Source organism: Gekko japonicus, unplaced genomic scaffold, assembly GCF_001447785.1.
Source record: "Gekko japonicus isolate JY-2015 unplaced genomic scaffold, Gekko_japonicus_V1.1 scaffold3668, whole genome shotgun sequence".
NCBI classification, from domain to species: domain Eukaryota; kingdom Metazoa; phylum Chordata; class Lepidosauria; order Squamata; family Gekkonidae; genus Gekko; species Gekko japonicus.
The window spans coordinates 5,117-19,536 of record NW_015168769.1 but is presented as its reverse complement, the minus strand read 5'-3'; the positions used below and the strand labels follow the sequence as shown (position 1 = coordinate 19,536).

At 47.4% G+C, this 14,420-nt stretch overlaps 1 protein-coding gene across 1 annotated transcript; it reads right to left on the bottom strand.

The window, feature by feature from the left end:
* Window positions 1-10,631: 10,631 nt before the first annotated feature.
* Window positions 10,632-11,690, bottom strand: LOC107114229 (membrane progestin receptor beta-like). Its single transcript, XM_015415670.1, has one exon. The coding sequence runs from the start codon at window positions 11,688-11,690 to the stop codon at window positions 10,632-10,634; it is 1,059 nt and encodes a 352-aa protein (XP_015271156.1).
* Between the last annotated feature and the right edge of the window lie 2,730 nt (window positions 11,691-14,420).

Genomic DNA, 14,420 nt, shown 5'->3' with positions numbered 1-14,420 from the left:
GTCATGGGGCAGTTCCAACGCTTTACCCCAAAGGTTATCTATACCACACATCAGTGCTAGGATGCTGTGATATAAGCAAAGTCCAACACAAAGGAATAAAAGGTAGTCCCATCCTGAGAAGCTTAAAAAGTTTTTTTAGAAGAGAAGAGATTGGATTTATACCCCACTTTTCACTACCCAAGGGAGTCTCAGAGCGGTTTACAATCTCCTTTCCCTTCCCTTCCCCACAGCAGACACCCTGGGAGGTAGGTGGGGCTGAGAGAGCACTCTCGAGAACTGCCCTTGAGAGAACAGCTCTGAAAGAACTTATAACTGACCCAAGGTCACACCAGCAGCTGCTGTGGGCTTGCCCACATTCTCATTTTCCTCACTTGTAAGTTCCTGTTTCTTCGGTGGGCAGGGAGGAGGTGTCTGTTTTGCATATGTTTTGCTCCAGTCCCACTAGTGGTCAATTCGATATCACATAGGTCGATGTCCATCATAAATACCTGCAGTTTAAAATGACCAGGGAGATATGCCGGTCAGACGCCTGTGTGATATCGAATCGACCACTAGAGGGAGCAAAACACATGTGGAACAGAAAGGGGAATTTCACATTACCCAGTTTCATCCGGTTTCAAGCCGGTAATCTTCCATTTTGAAGTGAACGGGTACAGGGCTGCCATTTCACACATGGCTTGCCCCTACCGGAAATGAGCCGGATCAGAAGCGGTTTGGCATTTCAGACTTGCACCGCTTTGTTTTCCCGCCGTTTTCTTCCCACGCGGGTGATCGATTTTTTTAAAGTTCTATTTATAGCGTTATATCGCTATAACACTATACCAGAACCCCAAACGATCGCAATAGCGATCCCATTGGAGTTTGAAGTTCCGGTATAGCGTTATAGCAATATAACGCTATAAATTGAACGTTCAAAAAAAAAAAAAAGCCCGCATGGGCGAAAAACAGTGGGAAAAAAGTGTAACAGAACCGGGAGAGGGAACTGAAGACTACTCGGAAGCGGCTGACAGGTAAAACGCTTCAGTCCCGGTTCCTAAACGGGACAGAAGCTTTTGTGTATGAAATGGCAGTTACATTCCGGTAGGGAACCAATTCTCAAACGGGTTCTGTCTGAAATGACAGATCAGAACCCGTTTGAGAACCGGTTCCCTACCGGGAGATATCGCCTGTCTGAAATTCCCCAAGAAAACAACAACTGAAGAAACAGGAACTTACAGGCGAGGAACATGACAATCTGGAAGGGGCGATGCCTCTTACTAAGAGTTTCCCCCCCACATACTTCCAAGACAATCGAAGGTTTAACAGATTTCACACCACATCAAACGTTTTGGAATATCTTTTTATACTTTGGATATATATTTTTTGCAATATTTGTTAGTACAGTACAAATTTTGAAATGTTTTCAACAATACAGACTCAGGGAGACAGAATGAGAGCGGCAGTCCGTGTGTGAGATCCAAACCAACGCTCCACCCTCTTCGGGGAAGAAAGAAAACATAAAATCCAAAAGTCACTTTTAGAAACAAATAATGCCTTTTTAAATTAAGAGAAAATCTGCAATGGAGAGGTGTAAATTACCCAAGGCACACCTAGGACCTGTAGTATATTCCTAATTTGCGATGATGGAGTATTGGAAATTCTAAAGGGCAGGGGTCCCCAACGTTTTTGAGCCTGTGGGCACATTTGGAATTCTGACACGGCATGGTAGGGGCAACAACAAAATGGCTACCAGAAAATGGCTGCCACAAGAGGAGGAGCCAGCCACAAAATGGCTGCCACAGCTTAACGTCAGTAACACAGTGCCGATCCTTGTGCTGTGGTAGCAGCTGCTGCCAAAGCAACATTTTTTAATTAAAAATCTGCATAGCCAATCAAATCTGCAGTAGTCAATCAGAAGCCTTGCTGGGCAAAAGAGCTACCTGGCCCTGCCCACCTCTTAAAAAACTTGACGGGCACCAGAAAAGGTATTGGTGGGCACCATGTTGGAGACCCTTGGTACAGGTGCTTCGGTTTTCACTGCCCCTTAATACCAAACCCAAACCTGACCTAAATGAACAACCATGTATAGAAGTCATGAAGTTACAGGTGACACAAGAAAATGTTTGGTTCCAACCCACTCATTCTGTGGAAACAAACCTGGAATGGTGAATGTGTACATTATACATAGGACAGCATTGTCCATTGCTTTCGATCCTCAGGTACTGGCAGATTTATGAAAAAGTAAAGCATGCCTGAATATTTGATACTGTCCTTCTGATTCTTCTTTGGAAGTTTTTTAGATTTGCTTCTGCAGACAATAACCCTCTTTGAGTGAACATCTCTCCTTGAAAATGTGCCGAACTGGGAGTAAAGAATTCTGGGAAGAATCGGAGGATTCTGGGAAGTCTCTGAAAGTAGCCAAAGAAGATTTGAGAAAGGAGAGATACGACCCCATTTTCTTTAGGTTTCTTTTATGACTTGACTTAACCCGGTCAATCCTCCCAAATTCAACTATGTTCAGAAAGAATCCTGAATCTCTAGGTCTTCTGATACCAATCAGAAACAGTTCAGTGCCCCCAATGGGACTAAGTTGTCACTTTCAAAATCAGTTTTTGGGGCAATCAAGCATGAGATATAAGTTCAAATAATGAACAGCTGAAGTACGTATGTGCCTTGGGAAGTCACAAGAAAGCAGACAGAACCAGGATCAGTACATTTTATTTAAAACAGCAAAGCAATTTTAGTCAAATTAGCTTTATGCTGGGATTTTTTACTGAGTGATTAATATCATCGATAACATAAGACAAGTAGCTCAGTGTAAGCTAAACACATATTTCAAAATCCACAGTATCCCTCCCCTTTTAATTTTTTTGTAAATGTAATTATATGGCTTGATGAAAAGTTCTGGTGAGCTTGGAAGCTTGTACAACGTTTTGTGTCATTTTGGTTGGCCCTAATAAAATGTATTGCAGGGAAAATTTTTAGGTTAATTTTCTTTCTTCCACCAGTAGGGGGCGATCTAGAATCACTGAGTGTTTCCTTCAGCCCATCCAGTGACAGACATATCTAGCCCCTCTCCCATTAGTATTTTATAAATATTAAGGGTGTAATGTCACACGTTTCCTTTTTCCGAGGGTTTCTAGGATAGTCTACTTTAAATCTCTTGCGGCAGCTTAAAATAAAATACTGGCTCCATTAACTAGTTCAAGCCACAGAACAAAGTTTGAGTCCAGTGGCACCTTTTGAGACCAACAATTAAAACGAATAAAACTTTGTTGGGTCTTAAAAGTGCCACCGGACTCAAGCTTTGTTTTGCTGCTTCAAACCAACACGGCTACTCCACCTGATTCTAGTTCAAGCCAGTAAGAGTTCTTGAAGTAATTTAAGGCACATTTCTGCTAGCGTAGTCTCACATGAACAACTCTTAGTGAATGCAAGCCTGGGCTGCCCTTAAATCTCAAATAAGAACATGAGAGAAGCCATGTTGGATCAGGCCAATGGCCCATCCAGTCCAACACTCTGGGGCCAGAACTCCAGAAGCCCTCCCACTCTTGCCCCCCAAGCACCAAGAATACAGAGCATCACTGCCTCAGACATAAGAACATGAGAGAAGCCATGTTGGATCAGGCCAATGGCCCATCCAGTCCAACACTCTGTGTCATACAGTGGCCAAAAATACCAGGTGCCATCAGGAGGTCCACCAGCGAGGCCAGAACTCCAGAAGCCCTCCCACTGTTGCCCCCCAAGCACCAAGAAGACAGAGCATCATTTGCCCCAGACAGAGTGTTCCATATCTATACATTGTGGCTAACAGCCACTGATGGACATCTGCTCCATATGCTTATAGTCTCCTCTTGAAGCTGTCTACGCTTGTAGCAAATATTAAATTACACGTCCCCTTTATCAATTCCATAAGCCAGCTCACAGGGTCACCAAAACTCATGAATTAGTCAATGAATCAGGGCGATTATACGTTAAGGAGAATGGGGTAGTAGAATCGTGAACAGAACCACTGTGGACAAGATCAGATAGATTTAAGTTTTTGAATAAAGTTTCCTGACCTAAGATGAGGTCAACGAACACGTCAAGATTCCAGAGGTTCTGTGTCTGTTGGTGCCGCTAAAACAGCAAGAGAACCTTCCGGCAACTTGAGACTCTTGTTCCGGCTGCAAAACCAAGCCGAAACGGCACCTACACATCCCAGTTCCACTGCTGCCACCACTCTCCACTTGCTGGTACATTTCCTGTTGTACTTACGCCAAAGCGAAGACATTACAGTAATCCCGCTTCCCCTCCTGCCTTTTTTCCAATGAAGAATCAGAAAATTTGAGGCAGTGCTGGGGGGGGGAACACCTAGGAAATATTTTTTTCTTTTAGAACGAGAAAAATGCTTAAGTCAAGGTTTTTCACATTCGGTGTGTATAGCATGAAAAAAGTCTTAAGACCTCTTCAATTTTTCCAGTTGAGACATTGAGAAAAGCTGGGGAAGACTGAAAAAAAAGTTTGTTTTCTTCCTCTTTTTGCAATAAGCGAAGCGAAATACAAGGTTTTACTCAAAATACGTAGTATGAAGGTTTTTATGCAAGACAATCTACAGGATCAGATCATGATAATCCCTGTGTAGATTAAAGACATATACAGTATGTCCAAGAATTACAAAAATTGTTTTCTGCCTTCAACCTTTATTTTTTTTCCCGTACCTCTCAGGTGGTCAAAAATTAAGATACATGTGCTAGGGTAGCACAAGTCAGAGAAGTTTGAAGCTCTTTCTCAAGTATTGGGTATACTTGTAACTTTTGATATAGAAAAACCAAGGTTTTGAATTCCACGAACATGCCAAATAATACAATTTTATATGCTAAGTTATAAATAATGTATTTTACATTGTTAAATCAGTTAAAGAAATTTAAGTCTGGTGGGAAAGTCATGTATTGCTTATCTTTCAACTGCCCCCCCCCCCAAATTTCCTTTTTTTTTTAAACTTAAAAACAGGGAACATTTCCCCCCATGGCTTTAAAATTTTCTGTAAATTCTATATCTTTGGGTGCAGTACAAGGAAGGCGATACATACAATGAACACTGTGATAGATTACAATCCTCTTCCCTTAGAAAAGTGACCTTGGGCTCTTCGGCATTTTCATTTTCACCGCTTGTATGTACCTATGGTTTCAGGGTTCTTTTTCTTTCCCGCAACTGTTTTGCTCCCTCTAGTGGTCGATTCAATATTACATAGGTGTATATCTGGTTTCGGAGCTGCGGTGGCTCAAGTGGTTAAGACGCTGAACAGAACCACTGTGGACAAGATCGGATAGATTTAAGTTTTTGAATAAAGCTTCCTGACCTAAGATGAGGTCAACGAACACGTCAAGATTCCAGAGGTTCTGTGTCTGTTGGTGCCGCTAAAACAGGTCGGTAGTTCAGCAGTTCAAGACCCGGGTTGCCGCATGACGGGGTGAGCTCCCGTCTCTAGTCCCAGTTCCTGCCAACCTAGCAGTTCGAAAGCAAGAAATTGCAAGTAGATAAATAGGTACCACTTCGGTGGGAAGGTAACAGCGTTCCGTGTGCCTTGGTGTTTAGTCATGCCGGCCACATGACCATGGAAACGTCTTCGGACAGCGCTGGCTCTTCGGCTTGGAAACGGAGATGAGCACCGCAACTCTAGAGTCGGATTCGACTGGCTTTCGAGCAAGGGAACCTTTACCTTTATATCTGGTTTAAAAACCTGCCCTTTATATCTATAACGAAATATGCCGGATATATAGCAATGTAATATTGAATCGACCACTAGAGGCAGCAAAACACGTGCAGAAAAGGAAAAGAACCCCAGAGGCACAGGGATGCACAGGCAAGGAAAATGAGAAGGACGAACAGCCCCTCCTGAGACGTTTCATTATACTAATGTCCTAATCCCTTTCTAAAAATGCCGTCCTGAACATTACATTTTTGCACATTCTGCAAAATGAAATAAGGGTGGGAGGTGAGGGCCTTCCTCAGGATGGCCATTCCACAAGGGGGGGATCCACCACAGAGAACGCGTGTGAATGGGCAGTTGCCGATCTTAACCATTTGCAGGGTGGCACCTTCAGAAAGCGTCGCTCTAATAAGCAAAGCTGTCGCAGCGGAGGCAAGTAGAAAAGGCAGTCCTTCCGGGATGTGTGTCCAGTCCCTTAAAGGGCTTTGTAGATGATAACCAGAACTGAACTTGGTAACTGATCAGCAACCATTGGTTGTGACATGTGTTTTGCTGTGGCATTCTACACGGGCTGTGGCATTCTACACAGCATAGACTTTCATGATTACGGGCACCACTCATGGCCTGGGAACTGATGGGACATGAGGGGAAGCAAGTACTTACCATGGCCCCTCACCGCCTAATGACATCACTTCCAGCACAACCCGGAAGCACTAGCGTCATGCCAGGGTGACCCTGTAGCATTCACCCCAAAACTCTATGGAAACCACAGAATTGTGGGATGAACGTTGGAGCTGTGACGCCAGTGCTTCCACATTGCACCAGAAGTGACATCATCACATAGAGATGGCGGTCACTCCCATTCGGACGTCTGGTTTCCGCCCACTGACCAGCTGAGTGTCAGCAAGAGGGATCACCCCCCCCCCAGGTCCAGGAAGGAGATCCCCTGATTTAGAGTGGTGGGAAATCCCGCCCCAAAATGACATTTTTCGGGCCACTTCTGGTAAAACCGGAAGCGGCCCGCAAAACCGGAAGTTCCACCCCCAATGCGGCCATTTGAGTGGTCCCTTTGGCTTCCCCCTTTCACTTAAAGGGACCTCTCAAATGGCTGTGTGGGGGGCGGAACATCCGTGTTTGGGCCACTATTGGTTTTATTGGAAGTGGCCCGAAACATCATTGGGGGAGGGACGCCCCTACCCACGCCCCCGGAACGCCCCCCAAAGGTGCCCACCCGTAAGATAAGTGGACTTGGCAACCCTAGTCGGCAGGCAGCAGATTATATATTGCTGGGAGTCTGCCCACCATTGGTGGACCCCTGCCAAGCCTCTTATTTGCCCAATTTCTTACGCAGTTTCGTGATCCTGGTTTTTGAGGATCATGAAACTGCGGAGGAAATCGGGCGAAGCCCCGAGTCAAATGCAGCCCCGCAGCCTCGGGTGTGAAATTGACATGTTTGTGTTGGGGCAAACGGCACTGTGCTGCGAGGCAGCTCTAGTGAGAAATCGCCCACAGCCTGCTTTATCAGATGCATGTGACAAAGTGCATTCTGGTTTACGAAAAGCATACGTCATAACAAATTGGTTTGTCTTTGGTGTGCCACAAGACTGATTAGTCATTTTATCAGAATTCTTTCAGGCTGCTCTCTCTCTCTTCATGTAGGTACACGCATGGATTTTTTTTTTAAACACAGACGACCACCTGCCGTCTGAACAGGTGACGGTTCAAAATGGTCGGCCTCTACTACCTTACGTGTGAAATGGCTTCCAGAAATGAAATGAATTGAAATGGCAGCTTTGGGTGCTTCATTAATCGTTTGTGCAGATTTTTAACTACAGCCTAGTCCCTGAGAACATTTTACATGCACAGAAATCACATCTGAAGTGTGATTTCCAGCCCCTGCGCTGTTCACGTGACAGAGAAAGGGCATGACAGAGAAAGGGGAGCGCATGGCTTCTGGTCTTCGTGGCCTGTTATATCTTTGCATATTGCTAGAAGTTGCCTTTGGGGTACGATTTCTTACGAGTAGCTCTCAACATACTAAAAACTTCAAAAGCAGGCAAGTGCGTATCTGAACCTGCCCTCTTGCACAGGGAAAATGAAGGGAACAGGATTTCACACCACCAACTGTGCTTTGGGCGAAGGGGAAATGAATATTTCATGGGCATTCACGACCAACAAAGGGACTTTGGTTCCATGGAAACGGAGAGGAGCGTCACCCGGCCTAGGCCGCAGAGCCGCTGGGGTTACCGTTCTGTTTGTTTACGCTCAAAGCCTAGCATGGGCTCGCACGGCACTAACAAAAGAATGGCTCCCTATCTCACTACCAAGCTCAAAAAAGGTTCTTCTGTTTTTTAAAAAATGTTCATGAACGTTTCTAGAGCCAGACTTCTGCACACTCACATACAGGGCTATTTTCGGGCAGGAACGCACAGGAACGGAGTTCCGGCTGGCTCCCAAGATGGCCACGCCCAGCAGGAACTCATTAGCATAATAGGCCACACCCAACAGCAGAAACTCATTAGGATTGGCTACGTTAGGGGTGTGTGGCCTAACATGCAAAGGAGTTCCTGCTACGAAAAAAGGCCCTGGGTTTTGACCACAAACAAGGTAAACAGAATAAGAAGCAAAAGATGGGTGTGGCTGGATGACCATACTTCTGGTAACGTGGGGGTGTGGCCTAATATGCTATGCTGTCAGGGGTGTGGCTGGATATGCTAATGAGTTTCTGTTGTTGGGTGTGGCCTATTATGCTAATGAGTTCCTGCTGGGCTTTTTCTACAAAAAAAGCCCTGCTCACATACATTAAGGAAGACAGCCCACTTTGATACTTGACCAGCTTCTGTTTTTCGGGTCCTGGGAAAATCCAACTTCTGAAGGAGAACACCTTCTAAGGGGGTTGGTTTTCGGGCCTAACTGTCGTCGTCCCCCTTTAGGCTTCAGGATAAACCTTTCTGAGATTTGGATGAGGTGAATATAGGGTTTCCAACTGGAGATTTGAGGGTGGGGTTTGGGAAGGGGAAGCGGCTCAATAGAGCCCACCGTCCAAAGCGGCCATTTTCTCCAGGGGAACTGATCTCTGTCACCTGTAGATCAGTTATAATACCACAGAGGAGGTAAAATATTATTTGGACCTACTAGGGTCAGCATTTCTTACGGGACAGAAACATTGTGATGGCAGACTTCCACCAGTGGAAGGAAGCGCAGCGGGAACAAGGATGCGTAAATACCTTAATCAGTCCCAAACAGATTACGGAAACCAAATGTTATACAACATACCATCCACACTACCAATGACACATGAAATATTTACTCCTGGACTTTAGAATTCAGCAAAGGTTCAATTAGGGTCGCCAGCTCCAGGTTGGGAGATTCCTGAGAGTTTGGGGTTGGATCCCGGGGAGGGAGAGATTTGGGGAGGGGAGGTACCTCGGTAGGGTATAACGCCACAGAGTTAATCCTCCAAAGCGGCCATTTTCTCCAGGGGAAATTATTTCTGTAGTCCGGTGATCAGTTGTAATTCCAGGCTGCCAGCTCCGGGTTTGGAAACACCTGGAGATTTTGGGAGTGGGGCCTGAGGAGATTGGGGTTTGATGAGTGGAGGGACTTCAGTGGGGTATAATGCCACAGAGTCCACCTTCCGAAGTGCCACGGTGTAGAAGGCAATATCCAAATACCAAAGCACCATGGACAATGAATTATATATTCAGATCGGAATAAACACGTAAATTATATAAACAACATCTGTATCGTGTCAGTTGTTGCAAAGGTTCATTCACCAACTTAAATGAACAAAATTGAACATGTGCACAATAATTTCAAGATATTAACACTTCGAAAGAGTTGTAAACAAATGTCAGGTTCACAAGAAGACTACGGGGAGCCGGGTGAGAAGAATCCCGTTTCTGTGCGCCTTCGTCAGGTCTTACAGCCTCAACTGTTTGCGAATCAGAATTCTTGGAAGCGTGGTACAAGGGCACAAGTAGCTCCGTATTTCTCAAGACTTCGAACATATAGTTGAACAAGGGAATCGTCGGTGGAGTTCAGAATGTGGGGACAGCCTCCAGAGATTCACAGCTTGGCTAGATTATGTAATTTACATGTTTATTTGAATCTAAATATATAATTTATTGTACGCGGTGCTTTAGTATTCCAAAATTTCCACCTGGAGGTTAGCAACCCTCAGTTCAACCCTGGTGAGAGACTGTAGCCGAATTCAGTAGTAGCACAATCAAGGGCACAAGCAGCTAAAATAACGTGGATCAAATCAGGTCCCCTCGTCATTCCATGAATCCTGCCCATCCCCAACATATTTGCGGCCTAGTTCTCACTGAGGTGGTAAACATATGCTCAACTTGAGCACCTTCAAATCACAGGCAGCGGCCTACGGGACCAAACGCTTCCTCATACCCCTCCCCAGTCCCTGCGCATGGATACGTAGCGTGTCAACAGAAAGATGTAGGCTAGAACTCTTCTCTCAAATATGCTAGATTTCTGTGGAGCGCCGAATTGCATGAAACCCCATCTGAAGCAGTCCAACCTGGATACAGATCTACCACCTGGATACAGATCTACCACTCGGTCTTTTGTGATTTGATTATACTTCCCTCCCCTCCTCCTCATATCATCCTTCAGTCGCTTCTTTTCTTTCACCTGTGATCCACCAGGTGATTGAGAACGAGACTCCACTTAGAAAAGTCTGTTTAAAACAACATCTTCAGTGAGGTGTCTTAAATGCCCTTTGCCCAGCAACGGGCAGACACATTAAGTTTAAAAAAAAATATACATTTAGGACGTAAGGCAGCTTATAAGTAGTTCCAGACTGCTATAATTCCTTGGTTATAATTTACTGAGGCAAACCACGTTGTTAGATTTACTTATATTACAGTATTTCGATGAAAGTCGTTTTTTGCTGGTTTGATTTAAGCCGACGGGGACTGAGCCCTGCCCACGTGACCCAGCCTCAGTTTTCCTTTCGGGCCAATTCCACCTTAATCCTGCGCTGCAAGATGTGTGCGGTGGCGGCACTGCAGGCCACTAGGCCGAAGAAGGAGCCACAGGACAAGACGACAGCGAGGGGACTGTGCCGCCTGAGGAAAATATCTTGCCTGTTTTTGTAATCCAGGAAGATGGCCTCCTGTTGGGAGAGCGTACAGATGGCCAGGAAGGTGTGGAAAATCTGGTGGGCGTGGCCGACGATATCGCAGGAGCCCGGGAAATACTTCTCGGGAACCGGGCAGGAGAAGAAGTAAGCGCTGATGAGGAAGAAAAGTATCTGGAAGGTGTGGTACCAGGCGGCCGCCTCCTCACACCCTTCGAGGTGGCACACCACCACACGGTGCGCCACGGGGCTGATGTCCAAGACGAACGCCAGCCCCGCTGGGAGCACCTGACACACTTTCCTCATAATGGGGTAAGGGCGCCGGTAGCGGTACTTGGCGTAACAGCAGCCGGTGCACGAGAGCCAGCCGCAGAACGCCGCCGCCGGCAGGAAGAAGAGCCAGAACTTGTCGTACCACGCTTGGTCGGCGCTGTAGTAGAAATGGGCCAGGGCGCTTCCGTATTGGTATATGCTGACCCCAACGTAGTCTACAAAGTAGAAAGTGTAGTGCGACATCTCCGACTTGGACTGCAAGAGGTGAGCCAGGAGGCTGCACGTCAGGTACGTCACCGAGGAGAGGACGAAGACGAAGAGGGGCAAGGAGTGGACCTCCAAGGACAGCTCCTCGGCTTCGGCGAAAGTGCTAAACCTCAAAAGCACAGCCAAGGCAGCCAGCAAGTGGGTCCAGACGTTGACCACCTCGTTGTGTTTCTGAAAGAGACTGAAGAAGTAGTAGCGCCAGTCCTGGCCCGTGGGGCGGTAGCCAGCTTGGATGTACGGCTCCCGGAAGAGTTGGGGCACGTCCGATTCTTTGACGGTGCAGGGCATTTTGGGGAAGCCGTCCTCCAGAAGCTTCGGAAGACGGCAGAACTGCTGCCCGCTGAGGGACAGGGTGCTGATCCGTTCCAAGATGGCTGTCATGACGTTAAGCATAGAGCAGAGTCACACGGAGCCCTGAGGCAAAACAAAAGCACTGTTAGCAACGGAATCTGTGTGTGTCGCATGCATCATTTGGAATCCAACACTCATGTATTATTGACCGCAACTCTACAGACTATACTCCAGGAACTGTGCTTTTCATAAAACATAAATCATTTGGCAACAACTTTGTATATGGTTTCGACACTTTCTGTGGGATATCTATTATGCTGTATTTATGAAGTCTTGATTAAGAAGAAGAAAAAGAGGAGGGGGAGGAGGAGGGGGAGGAGATTGGATTTATACCCCACCCTTCACTCGGAGTCTCAGAGCGGCTTACAAACTCCTTTCCCTTCCCCTCCCCACAACAGACACCCTCTGCGGTAGGTGGGGCTGAGAGAGCTCTCTCAAGAACTGCTCTTTCAAGAACAGCTCTGACAGAACTATGGCTTGTCCAAGGTCATCCAGCAGCTGCAAGTGGAGGAGTGGGGAATCAAACCCAGTCCTCCCAGATTAGAGTCCACGCACTTAACCACTACACGAAACTAGCTCTCAGTTATACACTATATTGTGGTTATAGGTTATTTACATATTATTATATTAATATATCATTATTAAAACCAATTATATTGATATATCATTATTAAATCCAGTCATTTATGGGTTATTAGTTATTCACCCAGACTTTTTCATATCTTGGATTTTCTCCTTATTTCCATGTTCTCCTTTTGTGTATGTTTGTGTGTAAAGTGCCGTCAAGTCGCAACCGACTTACAGCGACCCTGACAAGGGGCTTTCATTCAAGGCAAGTGAGAAGCAGAGGTGGTTTGGCGCTGTCTTCCTCGGTGGCCTTCCTTCCAAGTACTGACCCTGCTTAGCTTCTGAGATCTGACGAGATTGGGCTACACCATGACACTTTCCCTCCCTAGCAGTGAAATATGCTGAGCACAAGAGAGAGAGGGAGAGGGAGAGGAGATTGGATTTATAGCCCGCCTTTCCCTCGGAGTCTCAGAGCGACTTACAATACCCTTTCCCTTCCCCTCCCCACAACAGACTCCCTGTGAGGTAGGCAGGGCTGAGAGAGCTCTTTCCAGAACTGCCCTTGAGAGAACAGCTCTGAGAAAACTTGTGACTGACCCAAGGTCATCCAGCAGCCGCAGGTGGAGGAGTGGGGAATCAAACCCGGTTCTCCCAGATCAGAGTCCGCGCCCTTAACCACTACACCAAACAGAAGAAGCGATGTTCGGATCTTCCAGCATACTTTTAAGGTTAAAGTCTGCCAATTGCCAGGTGGGGGCTGGAGATCTCCTGGAATTGCACGCGATCTCCAGGCAGGGAGCAAACACACTTCCGCATTGCGTGTGATTGCTCCCGAGGCAGCCTCAGACTGAGCCGTCGCCCTGCGCGCCTGTTTGTTTGCCCTCCCGCCACTCTCCGGACGGTGCCTCTGCCTGCCTCGCCACGGCCCCACTGGGCCCGGGCAGCACTTCCCTCGGCCCCCTCCCCTCTGCCCTTCTTGCCCCGGCCAGGCTGCAGGTGATGAGGCCACCGGGGATTCCCGTGGCTGCCGGGCGTTTAACACGTGGGATTTCCCGCTCGGGGGCGCTGATTGGGCTGGCGGCCCCGCAGATAGGCTCCCTGCCTGCCTGCCTGCCTCACCACAGGCCTTGCCGAGCCCGGGCAGCGCTCCCCTCGGCCCCCTTCCCCCCGCCCTTCTTGCCCCGGCCGGGCTGCGGGTGGTGAGAGGCTGCCGGCGGCCGCCCCTGCCTCTCCTCCCGTGCCCTAACGGCCGGCTCGCGCTCTAGGCAAAGGCCTAGTTCGCCTAGCGGGCAAGCCGGCCCTGTCTCCAGGCAACAGAGATCAGTTTCCCCTGGAGAAAATGGCAGCTTCAGACTGTAGGGCATTGAAACCCACTGAGGCCCCTCCCCTCCCCAAACTCTGCCCTCCCCAGGCTCCTCCCACAAATCTTCAGGAGTTTCCCCAAAGGGTTCAGCCCCATGGAAGGATCCCTCTTTAGATAAATTCTGAAGGTAAGACAAGCCCATTTTCTCCTGGTTCTGTGTAACAACGTCTCTCTGCCTTAGGGCTGACCTTTCATACCAATCTCACACTTGGGACATCTCCTTTAAGAAGCATTCATGTTTCAGATTCCGATGTTTAAGAAGCCAGTGAAGAGCAGCCGCCTTCTATTTCACCCGCCACTGCTCCATGCGCCATTAAAAAGGTCTCCAAGAGAACCGCGAGAGCTCAAATTTCTCTCAATTAGAGCCTCAGGTTAGATTTCTATTCTCCTGACGCTCTCTATTTAATCTATCGTCTTTGTCTGTGACAAAACCGTGCCCTCGGGGCTGGCCTCATGATACCGTCTTTTCTTTTTTGCGGTTCTATGTATTTGTTTTCTTGCCCAGTAACGCTGATTTCTTTCCACAAAGAAGCAGAGAAGAGGAGATTGGATTTATACCCTGCCCTTCACTACCCAAAGGAGTCTCAGAGCGGTTTACAATCTCGTTTCCCTTCCCCTCCCCACAACAGACACCCTGTGAGGTATGTGGGGCTGAGAGAGCTCCTTCGAGGACTGCTCTTAAGAGAACAGCTCTGAAAGAACTTGTGACTGACCCAAGGTCACTCCAGTAGCTGCAAGTGGAGGAGTGGGGAATCAAACCCGGTTCTCCCAGATTAGACTCCGCGCTCCTAACCACTACGCTAAACACTACACCTAACCACTACACACAA

Coding starts and splice junctions, on each gene's coding strand:
- LOC107114229 (XM_015415670.1), bottom strand. CDS start 11,690: ATGACAGCCATCTTGGAACGGATCAGCACCCTGTCCCTCAGCGGGCAG.